The sequence below is a fragment of the Desmodus rotundus genome, chromosome 5, assembly GCF_022682495.2.
Source record: "Desmodus rotundus isolate HL8 chromosome 5, HLdesRot8A.1, whole genome shotgun sequence".
In the NCBI taxonomy this organism is placed as follows: domain Eukaryota; kingdom Metazoa; phylum Chordata; class Mammalia; order Chiroptera; family Phyllostomidae; genus Desmodus; species Desmodus rotundus.
The window spans coordinates 6338928-6353341 of record NC_071391.1 but is presented as its reverse complement, the minus strand read 5'-3'; the positions used below and the strand labels follow the sequence as shown (position 1 = coordinate 6353341).

At 54.5% G+C, this 14414-nt stretch overlaps 1 protein-coding gene across 1 annotated transcript; it reads left to right on the top strand.

Moving 5' to 3' along the window:
* The first annotated feature begins 7074 nt into the window (after positions 1 to 7074).
* COX8A (cytochrome c oxidase subunit 8A) lies at positions 7075 to 8942 on the top strand. Its single transcript, XM_053925088.2, has 2 exons — positions 7075 to 7268; positions 8617 to 8942. Exons 1-2 carry the CDS (start codon positions 7155 to 7157, stop codon positions 8710 to 8712), a joined length of 210 nt encoding a protein of 69 aa, XP_053781063.1. The 5' UTR covers positions 7075 to 7154; the 3' UTR covers positions 8713 to 8942.
* The last annotated feature ends 5472 nt before the right edge of the window (positions 8943 to 14414 follow it).

The following is a 14414-nucleotide window of genomic DNA, read 5'->3' as shown; positions in this document are numbered from 1 at the left end:
GCACAGGCGTGGACAGCCACCTACACGGCAGCAAGGGTGAAGGTCTTGAACGTGACCTGAGTCGTCTTGCTGGTGGCTTTGGCTTGCGTGGGGCCTTGATGAGCAGCGCCTGTGCTGTCCCCAGGCCACGTCCAGCTTGCAGGAGCTTCGTGGCAGATCCTGTCTCTGCTGTCCCATTTGGTGATGAGGCCATGCTCCATGGGGCCCTGGAGTGTCAGGACGCCATGTTTGCTGGGCACCTTCCTGCCCACATGAGTCCTGACCCATGCCCGCATGGCACCCTCAGGGGCAACATGGCGGGAGCGGAGGCCTCGGGTGTGCCCGGGACGGGGTCAGCCCAGCAGCTGCCTCTCTCTGGGTTTCAGGCCGCCCACCTGTACCACAGGGGCTCGTGTGGAGGGGAGCGGCCGCGCAGATTTGGAGACCTGACTGTCATTTGGGGGGGGGCCCTCCCTCCCCGGTGAAGCCAGCCTTTGCTAAGCCTGAATTGTCACATGTGAGTGAAGTGATCTGGTTCTTGTCACACACGGCCATTGGCTGTGGGCTGCAGGCCAGAAGAGGTTAACCGCCACCTGGCTCCCTGGGCTACAGGACGCAGGGGCTCTTGCAGCCAGGACAGCAGGATAGCAGTGTCCCACCAGGGGGAGCAGCACCTCCCTCCCCACCCGCCGCCTCTACACCTCCTCCAAGTCACTCTTCAGACAGTCAGATCAGGGCCCGCCCCCTGGACTTCTGGAGCCTGGGGACTGCAGTGCTCCAGGAGGAGCAGACGCCTTCCCCCCCATTGTCAGCCCAGCCCCACCTGCACCTCAGGGTCTCCTTGCTCCTTGTTGGGGACGTCCCAGACCCGTGCTGGCGCAGTTTCCCTAGCCAGCCTTCTCTTCTAAAGAGGCCGGCCCCTTCTGTCCCTTTCTCTTGCTGGACTTTGCAAGGATTTCTCCATTTTGCAGCCTGTGAAGGGAGGTGACCCTGCAGATCAGTGTTGGACCTGCGGCCGAGCTCCACCCCAGCCCCCACCCCGCCCCCTTGGACCCTCTTCCTTTGGTCACTGAGCGCTTCCTGAGACTCTACTAGGGCTCCTGCTGCTACTCCCACCCCAGGGAGACAGCCCCTGAAGGCCTAGAGAGAGGCTGCAGCTGCCCTCAGTGAGGTCCTAGGTGGGCTCCTTCACTAGCAGCCTCTCCCCTGGTCAGCCCCAGGGCTCAGTGCCTGGCACCCACTTGACATGGCAGAAGAGGCACCTAGCTCAGGTTCATTCCGGCTTTGTGTCAGATGCTCTGGGAGGTGGTAAACTCCAGAAAACGTGTGTGTTGCAAGGTGGGGAGGTGCTAAGGGATTTCTACCTGCTGGCCCCATAGGGCTGGGGCGGGCCCCTCCCCAGGACTCAAAAGGTCCATATTAGGACAGAGCAGTTGTTGGATCGGAGCCCGGCCTGGCCTCCATGGGTCTGGGGGTCAGCTCTGGTAGGGGGCACCTGGGATCTTCCCAGCCCAGATATGACCGTCAGGGCCTGAGTGTCTGGCTCGCGAAGCTGGTCTCAGGAGAAGGGACCAGCTCCCCTGCCATCCCTAAGGTTTGAGAGCTCTTCCTATTGCCCCCCTTAGGAGAGAGAGAGTGGAGGGACAGCTTGGGTCTTCGGGTCAGAACCAGGACCCCAGGCTGGGACCTCTAGGCCTCCCCCGATGCAGGGAGAGACTCCCAGCTGTCCAGGCGCCCAAGCGCGGTGCGTAGTCCTGGGGTGGAAGAGCGAGCAGAGCCATTGTCAGCATGTGAGAGTGAAGCAGGGTGCAGCCAAGAGGAGGGCCCCAAGAAGGGATTTGTAATGGGGTCCAGGACTCGGGGTGTCCAGGAAATATTAGAAAAATGTATGTAGGATGTCCTCACCCCCACAAGCCTGAGCCAGGGGGGATGGGACACATGGAACAGGGCCATTCAGAGCTGTTTTGGGTAGCAACAGCTTTGTAGCCAACCCCTGGCAGTCATCTAACATATCTATAACCTTTAACTGGTTTCATAGATATGTTAAATAGCTGTGGCCCTGCTTTGAGCCAGGGAGATGGGAGTGACTTCCACCCAAGATGGGACTGGGAAGCAACTCCCCCTGGTTACAGGGCCTGCGTGAGAGCATGGAGATGATTGGCTCCATGCCATGGGGCCACACCTGCCCAGACTTACTATGGCAGCCCAGTAAAGCTGAAAGAATACGGGGATGCTGGCAGGTGTAGCTGACTGTAGGAGGAGTCGGAAATGGGGCTGCAAAGGAAGATGGGTGCTGGGATTTAAACCTAGGCGCGGCAGCCATAGAAGGGGGAGGACCACAAGGTTTTTGGGGAAAAAAGAGTAGACCACGCGGCTCCGAAGAAAATAGGGGGGCCACACAGTTCTGGAGTGAATAGGAGAACCACGAGGTTCTGAGGGGAAAGGAAGAGGACCACGCGGTTCTGAAATGGGGAAAAGGACCGCACGGTTCTGAAGGAGAGTAGAGAGGACCACGAGGTTTTGGAGTGCTTCTTTTTGCCACGCGGCTTAGGCAGCAGGAGAGACTTTGCAGCCATAGAAAAGGGGGAGAAAGGACTCTTGCTGCTGGGCCATGAGAAGGTGCCACATGGCTTTGGATTAACTGGAGATTGCAGCGGCCACACAGCTGATGGTGCCGGGAGCCTGAATCACGGACTTCTACTTCTTTTCCTGAGACACGGTACCCCGGACTGGGCACAGGGAGAGGGAAGGACTGTGCATCTGTGGGTATTCTAGAGGACTTTAGTATCTTATTGAAGACATTAAGTCATTACTCTAAGTTTGTATAACTTTTAAATAAACAATTCCTTTCCTTTTCACCAGTCTCTGGCATTGAGAGACGTCTTTCCTCTGGCGGTGGGCATTTTGAACCTAGCAGGTGGGCGTGGGGGGAAGGAACCTCCAGAGACAGAAAGGGGGAATCCTTTCTGTAATAATTTATCGTTAACCACATCTCCCCCCTTGCTCTGTAACAAGAGGAGACCCCTGTCCTGTGGAAGCCTGTTCAGGTCCCTGCGCCCCAGGGAGTCTGTCACACGCAGGGCAAACCTCCCTCATTTGACCGGGAAACCCCTCTTCCTGCTCGCTTATTCTAACGCTCTAAGTGCCGGTGTTCAATCTCGGAAAACACGGGAGGAAAAGACTGAAACATGCCCACTTCAGACAACACCACTGCCGACAATTTGTATGCCCTTCTAGTCTTTTATCTATGCATATCTATTTCTCTAGATACTGTTTCTTTGTTTTAGAAAAACAAGATCAGCCCTGGCCTGCGTGGCTCAGTTGGTTGGGCATTGTTCTGCAAAGCAAACGGTTGCCTGCTGGTTCGATTTCCGGTCAGGGCACATGCCTAGGTTGCGGATTCTGTCCGGGCATGGGAGAGAGGCGATGGACCAATGTTTCTCTCCCTCTTTCTTCCTCCCTTCCCTTCTCTCTCAAAATAAATAAATAAAATCTTAAAGAAAAAAAAAGATCGTATCACATTTTTTCCCTTGCTTTTTTTCTTGTCTGTTTTGGAACTAGTAACTGAGGTGTAACAGGCATGGACACAGGTTGTGACCGTCTGGTCGCTCACGATGGACTAATCCCAGAGGGAACACATTTGTGTAACCAGCACCCAGCAGTGCCAGCATACCTCTCCTGGTCCCTATGCCTTCCCACTCCCCCCAGCTCCCCCTCTACCTGGCACACACCTGCCCTTAGTCCTGCCTGCCGCTCTTTATATGGATAGGACCACACAATCTCCTCTTAAAGAGGCCACGCCAGGCCTCTGACTCAACACCATGTCTGTGGGAACCATCCTTGCCGGAGCTGTGGTTTGTTCGTCTTCACTCCCTGTAATGTTTGGTTGTGTAAAGTGCCACAGGGTTCTCTTGTTAAAGGCCTGTCTGCTCTTCGGGAGGGATGGGCTGCTGGGGTGCTGGGGGCAGAGCAGAGATGTTAGTATTCATCCGACGGACCTGGGTGCCACCCCTGCCCTGGCAACTGTACTTAACCCCTGCCAGCCTCTTTCTTCCTTTCCAATGGTGTTTCTGAGAGAAGCCACATCGCAGGGGCCATGAGGAAGCCCTGGATCCGATGTTCGTGTTCCACAGATGGTCGCTCCTTTTCCTCCAGCCCCTGGTGAAGGAGGGTGACGTGCGTTTCCCCAGGGAGTAACCCAGGGAAGCACAGAAAGGCCGGTTCCTTCCTCACGTGTCTCCGGGCCTCTTGGCTGGCTGTGCTCTAATCTGGGAGTTATTTCTTTATTCATAGGGCAATGCCTGACAAAGCCCAGTAGGGCTGTAGGGAGGCTCCTGTCCCTTCCTGTCCAGTGGCAGGCAGCTGGGGCCTGGACCTCCCAGCCCTGTGGCCCTAGGCTCTGCCCTTTGAGATGGGGAAGGAGGGATTTGGAAGAATCTGTTCTGGGCTGTTTGCCACAGCCTGGAACAGGGTGAGAGCAGGGAGCCTGGTAGTTGGGGGTGAGGCTGGGCTGAGACTGCTGGACATTACCAATCCCCTGAGTGTGGTGCAGAGAGTAGGGGAGGGTGGAGGGAGGGCCCTGGGTAGCTCCTCTAAGACCCCATTCCTCCAGAGGAAGCTCAGGCCCAGCCCACCCACTGGGGCTCTCACTCTGGGTCCATTGCCACCTTTCTGTGAGTCCCCCTCCCTGCCCCCCAGGGGCTGAGGTTTCTCTAAAGTTCCTGTTTTCCGAGTCCCTTGCCACCCCAGCTCACCCCACCCCAACGCAGCCTTTGATCCTATTGCCCACGGTATCAAAACGAACTTCTGGAAACCCTCGTGCATTGCAGCTGGTGTGATGGTTAAAGCATGGGGTTTGGAGCAGACAGACCTGCGCTGGAATCTTGCCCAGGCAGCCTTGTAGCTGCACAACCTTCAGCAGGTCGCCTGGTTCTCCAGGCTTATTTCCACCTTTGTAAAAATGTTTGAAATAATAGCATCCCCCTCAGGACCTTGTTGTGAAGACTGAACGAGATCGCACAGGTGGGGGCCTGGGTCGGCTCAGTGGCCTGCTCCTCAGCCTGTTCGTGCCTTACACCTGCTGTTCAGGCTGCTGCAGTTCAGAAAGGTCTGGGTGCTGGACGTGTGCCGGGCCCTTTGGAGACACTGGTGGGCCACACAGACTTTGGCCTCAGGTGGCGCCGGTGGAGGGATGGAGACCAGCTCTACAGGTACTGCTGTCACAGGGGCTGCTGGGCACAGAGGCAACACAGGGCCTGGGTGGCCAGTGAAGGCCACCTGACAAAGCGCCACCCCATTACTTTCTGTCACACCATCACACTCTCCCTAGCTTCTCACTCAGTGCTCGTTTCTTCTCTGCCCTCAGGAACCGAAGCCCGTGATGACGGAGCCCTTGTTCACTGCACGGCCAGAACACTGTCAGAACGCAGGAAGGCCTAGCACATATTTTGCGGGGTTTTTTTCCTTTCTTTTTTTTCTTTTGTTGGTTGGTGGGTGATGGTGGTGGAACAAACAGGTGGTGGTGGGTGGTGGGGTGGTGGTGTCTAGTAAATATTTGTTGAATGAGCTGTAAGTGGAGGCCTGGAAGTTGGAGTGGTGAAAAAGGAAGGCTAGGTAAGAGCTGAAGAGTGTTCTAGGTATTGGATTGGCCAAAAATTCATTTAGTTTTTTCCATAAAATAAAGGACACATTTTCTTTATTTTTTAAAAGATTTTATTTATTTTTATAGACAGAGGGGAAGGGAGGGTGAAAGAGAGGGAGAGAAAGATCAATGTGTGGTTGCTTCTCGTGTACCCCCTACTGGGTACCTGGTCCACAACCCAGGCATGTGCCCTGTCTGGGAATCGAACCAGTGACCCTTTGGGTCACAGGCCCACGTTCAATGCACTGAGCTACACCAGCCAGTGCATATTTTTCATTTTCACCAATAACTTGATTGATTTGGATATTTTGAGTATGTCGACTATCTCCCATTATTGGCTTCTAGTGGTAGAGGCCAGGGGTGCTGCTAAACATCTTCCAATGCATAAGACAGCCCCACAGCAAAGAATTATTTGGCTAGAATGTCAATAGTACCAAGAAATTTCGAAAACCACTTCTGACACATTCGATCAGTCACTGCAACTTGTCCACACACTGCACAAATCTTTTTTTGCATTTCAGTTGTGTTTTTACCTTTCTTGAAATAATAAAGTATTATTACTTACTATTAATATACAACACACTAAAATGTATATTTTCTTCCATTTTCAATATTAAAATGGCTGCACAAAAATTCACTACTTTTGATTTTTTTAATACACACTGATATGACAGTTGTCACAATACAGTCTAACAAAATTGTATCAAATAAAGTTAAAGACAACTAAGCATTACTAGAGCCATCTTATGGGAAAAAAACCCAAACGAATTTTTTGGCCAACCCTATGGATATAAAGAAGATACAAAGAAGCAAAAGGCTTGGGGCAGGGTGGGGTGGAGACAGGGAGGACCAGTGAACAAGGAGGAAGGTGTGGAGTATTTAGAGATGAGGCTGGGGAGTGATATCCAGAAATTGGGACGTGGTCTAGTAAGCAATGGGAACCACCAAAATTTAAGTAGGTGTATGCTTTGATTAGAGTTATGTTTAAAAAGAAGGAAGGAAGGGATGCAGAGAGAAGGGAGGAAGGCAGGAAGGTGGGTTGCCATTGCGTGGAGACTGGAATTAGAGTAAGAGTAAAAGAGGAGAGTTCATTTAGGAGGTTAGTGTCAGGCGTTCTGGCCAGAAATAATGGAGGCTTGGCGGAGAGTGAGGCTTTCCGAATAGAGATTTGAGTACTGTATGAATGGAGGGAGGAGTCAAGAGTGCCATCTCGGTTTCTACTTATGTGATAGGATGACCACTGATGTCAGTTACGAATATAGGCTGTTTTGGGGGCGGAGCATGACTGTTAGGGACGCCCTAGCACGCTCCGCCTATCGGTTGTAGGATGGCGTCGATTGGCTGTTTCGAGGAACGCGCCAAAAAACTGACAAGGGCGGGAGGGAGGTGCATACTTTCGTCATTTCCGTGATATTTCCGGTCCTCCCTTTTCCGGGCGCCCGGGCTCCGGAAATCCGCCGGGGCCGCCATTTTGACTTCCCGACCTTGGGCTCTGACTGGGAGCAGTCTACGGTCCGGTCCGTTCTGTGCGGTCATGTCTGCGCTGACGCCGCTACTGCTGAGGGGCCTAACGGGCCCGGCCCGGCGGCTCCTGGTGCCGCGCGCCCAGGTCCATTCCAAGCCTCCGCGGGAGCAGCTCGGGACCATGGTGAGGAGCGGGCCGGCCCGGTCTGGCGCGCCGGACCTCGGCGGCCCTGCGAATGCCCTGCGCCTCGCTGCTCGCCGCGTAGCGGGGAGCTGCCCTTCTGGTCCGGGCGTGTCCGGAGGGGCGGCGGACAGTGCCCGGCTCACAGCCAGTCGGTCGGCTCACTGGCGTGCCTTAGTGAGCGCTCCGTGAGAAACTGTAGGGAGTGCAGTGGTGTTATAGAAAGTAACGGGGCGGCACTTGGTCAGCGACGATAGTAATTGCTACCGCGATTAACTGCTAGGGTAGGGGGCAGCGAACACCCAGCAGGTCTTTGTAATTCCCCGAAATATGGGAGGATTTAATCCTTAATGACAACTTTGTCCTGTTTGGCGCCTTTACACCTTGCCTCAATGGCAGAGCCCGGCCTTGAATGCAAGTGTTCAGGATCCAGGCTAGCCGGCCTGTAGCCAGGAGCAGAGCCGGGGGGTCGCTGCGCGCCTGCGGTGTGCCAGGCACTGTGCTGACACCGCCGTGCGGGTCTCATTCAGCCCTCCCAGTGACCGGAGAGGAAGGGGCCATTACTCCCCCCGGTGCTGGGTACTGGGATTTAGGAGCGGTGTGTTGACTTGTCAGAAGTCACACGCTTCAGCGGCAAAGAAGGAATTGGGACTTAAGTGTGACTCCCAAGTTTTGCTGTGACCTTTACTACTGTAGGGAATATGGAAATGGCTGTAAGAAGCCTTTTATCCCCAGCCCCAAAGGTTCCATAGCAGTCCCGGAAAGGAGATGAGAAGGGAGGGGTTTTTTCTTAATTTTATGTATTTTTAGAGAGAAAGGAAGGATGGGAGAAATAGAGGGAGGGAAATATCAATGTGTGGTTGCCTCTCCCGCGCCCCCTGTCTGGGACCTGGCCCGCAACCCAGGCCTGTGTCCTGCCTGGGAATGGAACTGGGGACCTTTGGGTTCGCAGGCTGTTGCTCAATCCAGTGAGCCTCGCCAGCCAGGGCAGGGAGGGGTTTTTAAGGCAAGGAAGGGGAGGTGCATTTTTAGAATTATCAGCCCATGCAAAGTTCCTGGGTCCCAACAGACCAGCCATAAGCAGGTTTAAATCCTGTTCCTGTCCCTTCACTTTATTAAACGATGGTGGATTTCACCGTGGATTCTAACCTGGTAGGCCCCTGCTTCCTTACCCGGCCCTTTACCTCAAGGCCTGGAGTGGGTGTTGGATCTGCTATGTTTCTTCCCTCTGGAGCCCGAGTCTGCACTCAGTGCGGGGGGGCTTTTGGCTGCCTGGGAAGGCTGCTCAGACAGCCAGAAGCCTGGGGGATTCCTTACCCTGGGGCTTCCTTCCTTCTTGTGCTCTGTGTAGGATCTCGCCATTGGGCTCACCTCCTGCTTCCTGTGCATCCTCCTGCCGGCCGGCTGGGTCTTGTCTCACCTGGAGAGCTACAAGAAGCGGGAGTGAAGGGGCTGTCCTCTCCCTTACCCTGGGACCTGACCACCCCCGCCCATCCTGACCGCGTCTGCTACATTCCTGGCCGGCCCCCCTGGATCCTGTCCTTCAGTTACAGTGACCTCTTCTGCAATCGTGACCTCTTGGTTTCTCCATTGGCATATCCTGGGACCACATATTTCAGTTTATAAGGCCCTGTTCGGTAGGACCCCCTTGTAACAATAAAGTCTATTTAAATCTTGCCTCAGAAACTCACAGTGACTTTGCCCTGGGCTTCTGCCTCCACGCTTGAGCCGAGGTTGCTGTTGGGTGGGGGTGTGGAGAAGGGGTCCGGCTGGCCTCAGGGCCCCACTGGCCGGCTGCTGGGTGGGAGTGCTCCTTTCTCTGCATGCTTTTGTGTGTTGAAATGTTTTCTGGCTTCTTGGGGAAACGAAGCCTGTTGTCACTGGACAGCCTTTCACGCTCACCTCTAGTGCCGCTGGTTGTGCCAGGCTCAAGGCCACGTGTGTTTCTGTCTGTCTCCCGTTGGGGCCAGCCTTCCCGCTCGGCAGTCGGTGGGCTCCAGCCATTTCTCAGGTGTGGTGTCTTTCCTGGTTGGAGGGTGGGGCAGTTTAGTGTGTTGCTTTTTAATGCAACTCCAGGGCCCCTTTCCTTTTGTCACTATATCCATAAGTGCTTCTGGACCGACTGGCTTTCTTGTTCTCCCTGCTGCCTCTCTGTCCCTTCCCCTTCTTAGCTTGGGCATTTGCTGCTCCTCCATCCCTAGGGCCCTTCCTGGGGGGCTAGGGATGCCTCCGTAGCAGGGGAACGCGCCACACTGAGCCGGAACCCTGACTTCAGGTGCCTGCAAGGAATTTTCAGACCTGCTGTCCCCAACCCTGGAGGACAGCTCTAGCTCTCCTCTGTGTTTTTGCTGGGGTGACCTGGGTGGTTTCTGAACAGACACAGGGTCAGTGTCCCCCGTGGACCCAAGCCCGCCAGGACCCAAGGGGCCGGGATGGAGGGCAGAGCTGCCAGGTGAGAGCCAAAGGGCTCTAGGGTGTGGTTGGCTTTAGGCCCTGGGTGTCGGAACACACATCTCCCCGAACCCTCTGCAGGGCTCGTTTCCTGATTCATGTTAACAGAAACTCAAGGTGGACCTGCTCTCCCTCCCTTTGTCTAATCCTTCCTGGCCTTCTTGTATGTGTGGTGTCCTGTGATGCCTGTGGGACCCAGTGTCTGGATACTGTGTCAAGTTCAGCTCATGGCTGCTTCCCTGAGGGGTGGGGAGCTGGTCACCGGCCTCCCAAAAGGCTTGTTTCCTTCTACACAGGCCAGCCTTTGTGTGTGGGCCTGAAGGGACAGCGCCTAGAATGCTGGAAGGCATTCATAGGTTGGGGTGTTGGCCAGGGGAGGGGCAGCCCAGGTAGGATCCGAAGGGCCTACCTAGGCCAGGCAGGGGTGCTGCAGCGTGGGGGGCATACACTTGTCACCTGCAGGTACCTCAACAGCTCCCTTGTCTTTGGGGGTGGAGCCTAATGGCCATCACCTCCCAAACAACTGGGTGACCCCTGTCCCTTGCATCGCTCTGAGAGGCTTTGCTTTTGACATGTCTCGAGCAGAGTGCTCCAAGCTGCTTGGTCCTTGGTTGGTCCAGGTTGCTGTGGACACAGATTAGGCCATGAGGCAGCTATGTAGCAGGCATGTGACCCCAGGAGAGAAGAGCTGTCTTAAGTTTCTGTAGTAATTCCATGTCCTGCTAAGGATTTTCATTTGGGTGTCCCCCGTTTTTCGTGCCTCTGGAACCCAAAGGGACAGTGATCTCTGTTGTCCTAGGAGGCAGCAGCATGCGTGGACACGGGCAGGGTCACACACTTGGGGGTGGATGAGAGTTTAGGGTGCGAGTGACCCATCAGTTTTGAACCCTGCTCTTCCTGTGGTTCTTGGCGTGGCGACTACGCCCTAAATGTGGTCGCCTTTCAGTGTCCCTCTCTCACCTCTAACCAAATCGGGTGCTGGGGCCGTTCCCTATGAGAAAGTAAGGCTGTCTGTACTCCCAAACAGCACCTGGTCCGAGGGCATCGGTCCCATCCCGAGTCTGGGGGGACTGGCTGGTGGCCCTGGTGTGCACGCTGGGTGAGGGGGAGGCTGCAGCCGTGGCTGATGCTAGAATGTCAAGAGCAGTGGACTGGGAGGCAGAGGTCTGGGTTTGAGGCCCAGTTTGGCCATTTGCTTTATGACCTTTGGCAAATCATCCAGCTTCTCTGAGCCTGTTTTCATCATTTTAAATTAAGGTGGGTGTTCAGGAGAATGATGTCCTCCCTGAGATGTCCATGCCCTAATCCCTGGAATCTGAATAGTTACCTTACAGGGCACAGGGGACTTTGCAGATGCGATGAAAGTTAAGCATGTTGAAGTGGCAGGTCACATGGTGGGCCCAGTGTGGTCACATGAGTCCTTACAGTGGACGACAGACGAGGAAAGCGGATGATGGTCATCTCGGAGATGCCACCTGAGGACTCTGCCTCCCTGCCTGCCCGCCTGCCTGCCCGCGCTGACTTTGGAGATGGAGAAAGTGGGCCAGGAGCCAAGGAACACAGTGGCCTTTAGGGACCGGGTGCGGCCCTCAGTTTACAGCCAGGAAGAACATGGGGACCTCAGTCCCTCCCACAGCTGCAGACAACTGAACTCTGCTGCCAGTGTGCACGGGTAGGAAGAAGATTCTCCTTCAGAGCTTCCGAAAAGGGACACAGCCAGCAGATAAGTCATTTTTATCCTGTGTAACCCACACCAGACCTCTGAGCTCCAGAACTGTAAAGCTGTGCACTTGTGTTCTCTGAAACTACTGGGTAGCAATAAGGGAACTACAGCATCACTCTGGTGCTTGGAGGCTCTCCTAGAAGAGTCTGGCACACGCAGACTGGATCCTCAGCAGAGTTGGGGGGATTTTTTTTTTTTTTAAGTATTTATTTATTTTTTGAGCAAGGGGAAGGGAGGGAGAAAGGGAGAGAAACATCAATGTGTGGTTGCCTCTTGCACGCCCCCTCCTGGGGACCTGGCCCTCAACTCAGGCGTGTGCCCTGACTGGGAATCGAACCTGGTACCTTCTGGTTTACAGGCTGGCGCTCAATCCACTAAGCCAAAGATTCTTTTTTTTAAGATTTTATTTATTTTCACCCTGGCTGGTGTGGCTCAGTGGACTGAGCACTGGTCTGTGAACCAGGGGGTCGCTGGTTCAATTCCCAGTCAGGGCACGTGCCTGGGTTGCAGGCGGTTGAGACGCAACCACACATTGATGTTTCTCTCCCTCTCTTCCTCCCTTCCCATCTCTAAAAATAAATAAAATCTTTAAAAAAAAAAGATTTTATTTTCAGAGGGCGGGGAGGAAGAAAGAGAGGGAGATTGTGAAGAGAAATGTCGATTGGTTGCCTCTCCCCCGCCCCAGTAGGGGATCGGACCGCAACCCAGGCATGTGTCCTGACCAGGAGGAATCAAACCAGCGACTCTCAGCCAGACGATGCCCAGCCCACTGAGCCACACCAGTCAGGACCAGACTCAAGATGTCTTGGAATGTGAGGCATTTACACGAGGACAGTTCCCTGAGAAAGAGTGTGTGTGAGTCTAGGATGGGGAGATCTCTCCCTTTGCTGCCTCTGCCTTGGGGGGCCTGGACCCTGCCCGCAGGCATCAGCCCAGCCAGCAGCCCTCACGCACAGCCCCTGCCACGCTTCGTCAGTCTGGCCTCTGATTTCTGGGGCTGCTGCTTGTGGACCCTTGCAGGTTCCTGCAGTGGCAGCTCCAGGGGTTCATCTGGGCCCAGGCACGCTCTCACTCTTCCCATCCAGCAGCTGCCTGCCTCCTAAGCTGGCCTCGGAAAGGATTGCCGAGCTCTCGAGTTTGACTCACCTTTGAGGCTTTTTCCTGGCCACGGCCTTCTCAGGGCTCGTGCCATGTCCTTGTCGCCTGGCTTCTCCGCTGAGAGGTGGAAGAGATTGAGTGGGCCTCTGTGCCACTCTAAACCCTTCCTCTGAGGCCGAGGTTTCACATCCCCTGGGTCCCGGTATGGGGTCTCCTCTCCCTCCACCTGATGGAATCCTGCAGATGTGGATGTGGGGTCCAGACACACTGCCCACCAGCAGAGCTGTGAGGAGCCATCTGTGTCACGTCACTATATGGAAAATAAAGCTCTGGGCTGGCACCTGTCCCCTTTGCCACGGTGTCCCACAGCAGCCTGAACCACACCCAGAGCGCGGCACCCTGCCCTCTCTGGGTGGGCATGCGGGGAGGCGGAGACAAGTCTGGAGCTATGCTGGTAACTCCTGGCAAATGTGCAGCTGAGCTTTAGATGCTTCAGGGTAGGGAAGCAAGACTCTAAAATGGTAAAAAGTAATCCCACAGAATGAGGGTAAGAGAGTTATTAGCCACGAGTGAATCAACATGGAAAAGAGTGTGCGCTCCCTCCCCTGCCATGGATCCCTAGTTGAAGTAAAGGGGTAGGGAGGTTGGAGCTGTCTTACAGCTATTTTCAAGATTTTGAAAACGCTAATAGATATGTTTTTGTCATCAACCGTCTTATTAACCTTTCATAGAATACCAGTTCTATTCTACTGACCGAAGAGCTGATTGGCAGTTACAGATTTCATTGTCAAAATCCGGAAAAGGAACGAACAGTTTGGTAGGCATAGGATTCAAATTGGGTGGACCCTCTGCTTTCTTGAGTTTGGAAGAAACCCCAAGACTCAGTGACCCAATGAATAGTAATTTGCAGTGTTTCTGGGACACAGGTGGGACGTTTGTCGTGTTGCGGTGGGAACCTCACCGCGGACTGCGGGGTGAGCCCCTGCGCCACTGCTCCCGCTCCAGGGCCGGAGGAAGCTCATGCACACATTCAGTCTCACTCCTGTGCTGTCATGAACTGAGGGACCTGATGGGGGCCCAGGCAGCCCCCTTGAGTGCTAAAGGGCCACTGCACTGTCATGAAAAAGGCCCTGAACAGGGAAAAGCCAGGAGCCAGAGCTCCAGACTGAACCCGCTAAATAACAGTACCTTCAGCATTCAAAGCCTTGCCACTTTGCAACCATTTTATTTTCAGGTGATTCACAGGCAACTTTAACAGATTACACACAAAGATCCCAGGTACTCTTTACGTGGTTTCCCCCTTTGGTAGCATCTTGCAAACCTATAGCAGGGTACTCACATACAGCTGAGACGTGGAATGTTTTCGTCCCGAGATCCTGTCTGTTTCCTTTTACAATCACACCCACTCTTCTCTGGCCCCTACCTCCTCCCTAACCGCTGGCCGCCACTCATCTGCTTTTTGTTTTTATCAACTCCCTTGTTTTTAAAAAGACCTTGCTTTTCTTACCCAGAAGAGCATGGGGTCCGGAGTTAGGTCCTGAGACTTTGGCCTTGGCCGGAAGGGACCTGTTCTGCCTGCCAGAAGCAGGACACCAAAGCCGGCTCAGAACGCAGGCCTGTGGAGAGGGGGTGGTGTCCGGGCTCTGGTGTTAGCATGATTCCCTGACTCATCGGCCAGGCGCTCCTCACCTGCCGTGAGTTCAGGACCCCCAGCAGGACTGTTGCCTTGGGTGATTTTAATTTCGCCTTCAAAGTTTTCTCCATAATACAATTCGCGTTTCAAACTGCAGAGAAAGGAAAACTGAACTGGCTCCAGGAGGCTCTTCTCAGCCCCGGGAGCTCGGAGAACCTGGGAAGATGGAGCCTAGGAGGTGTGC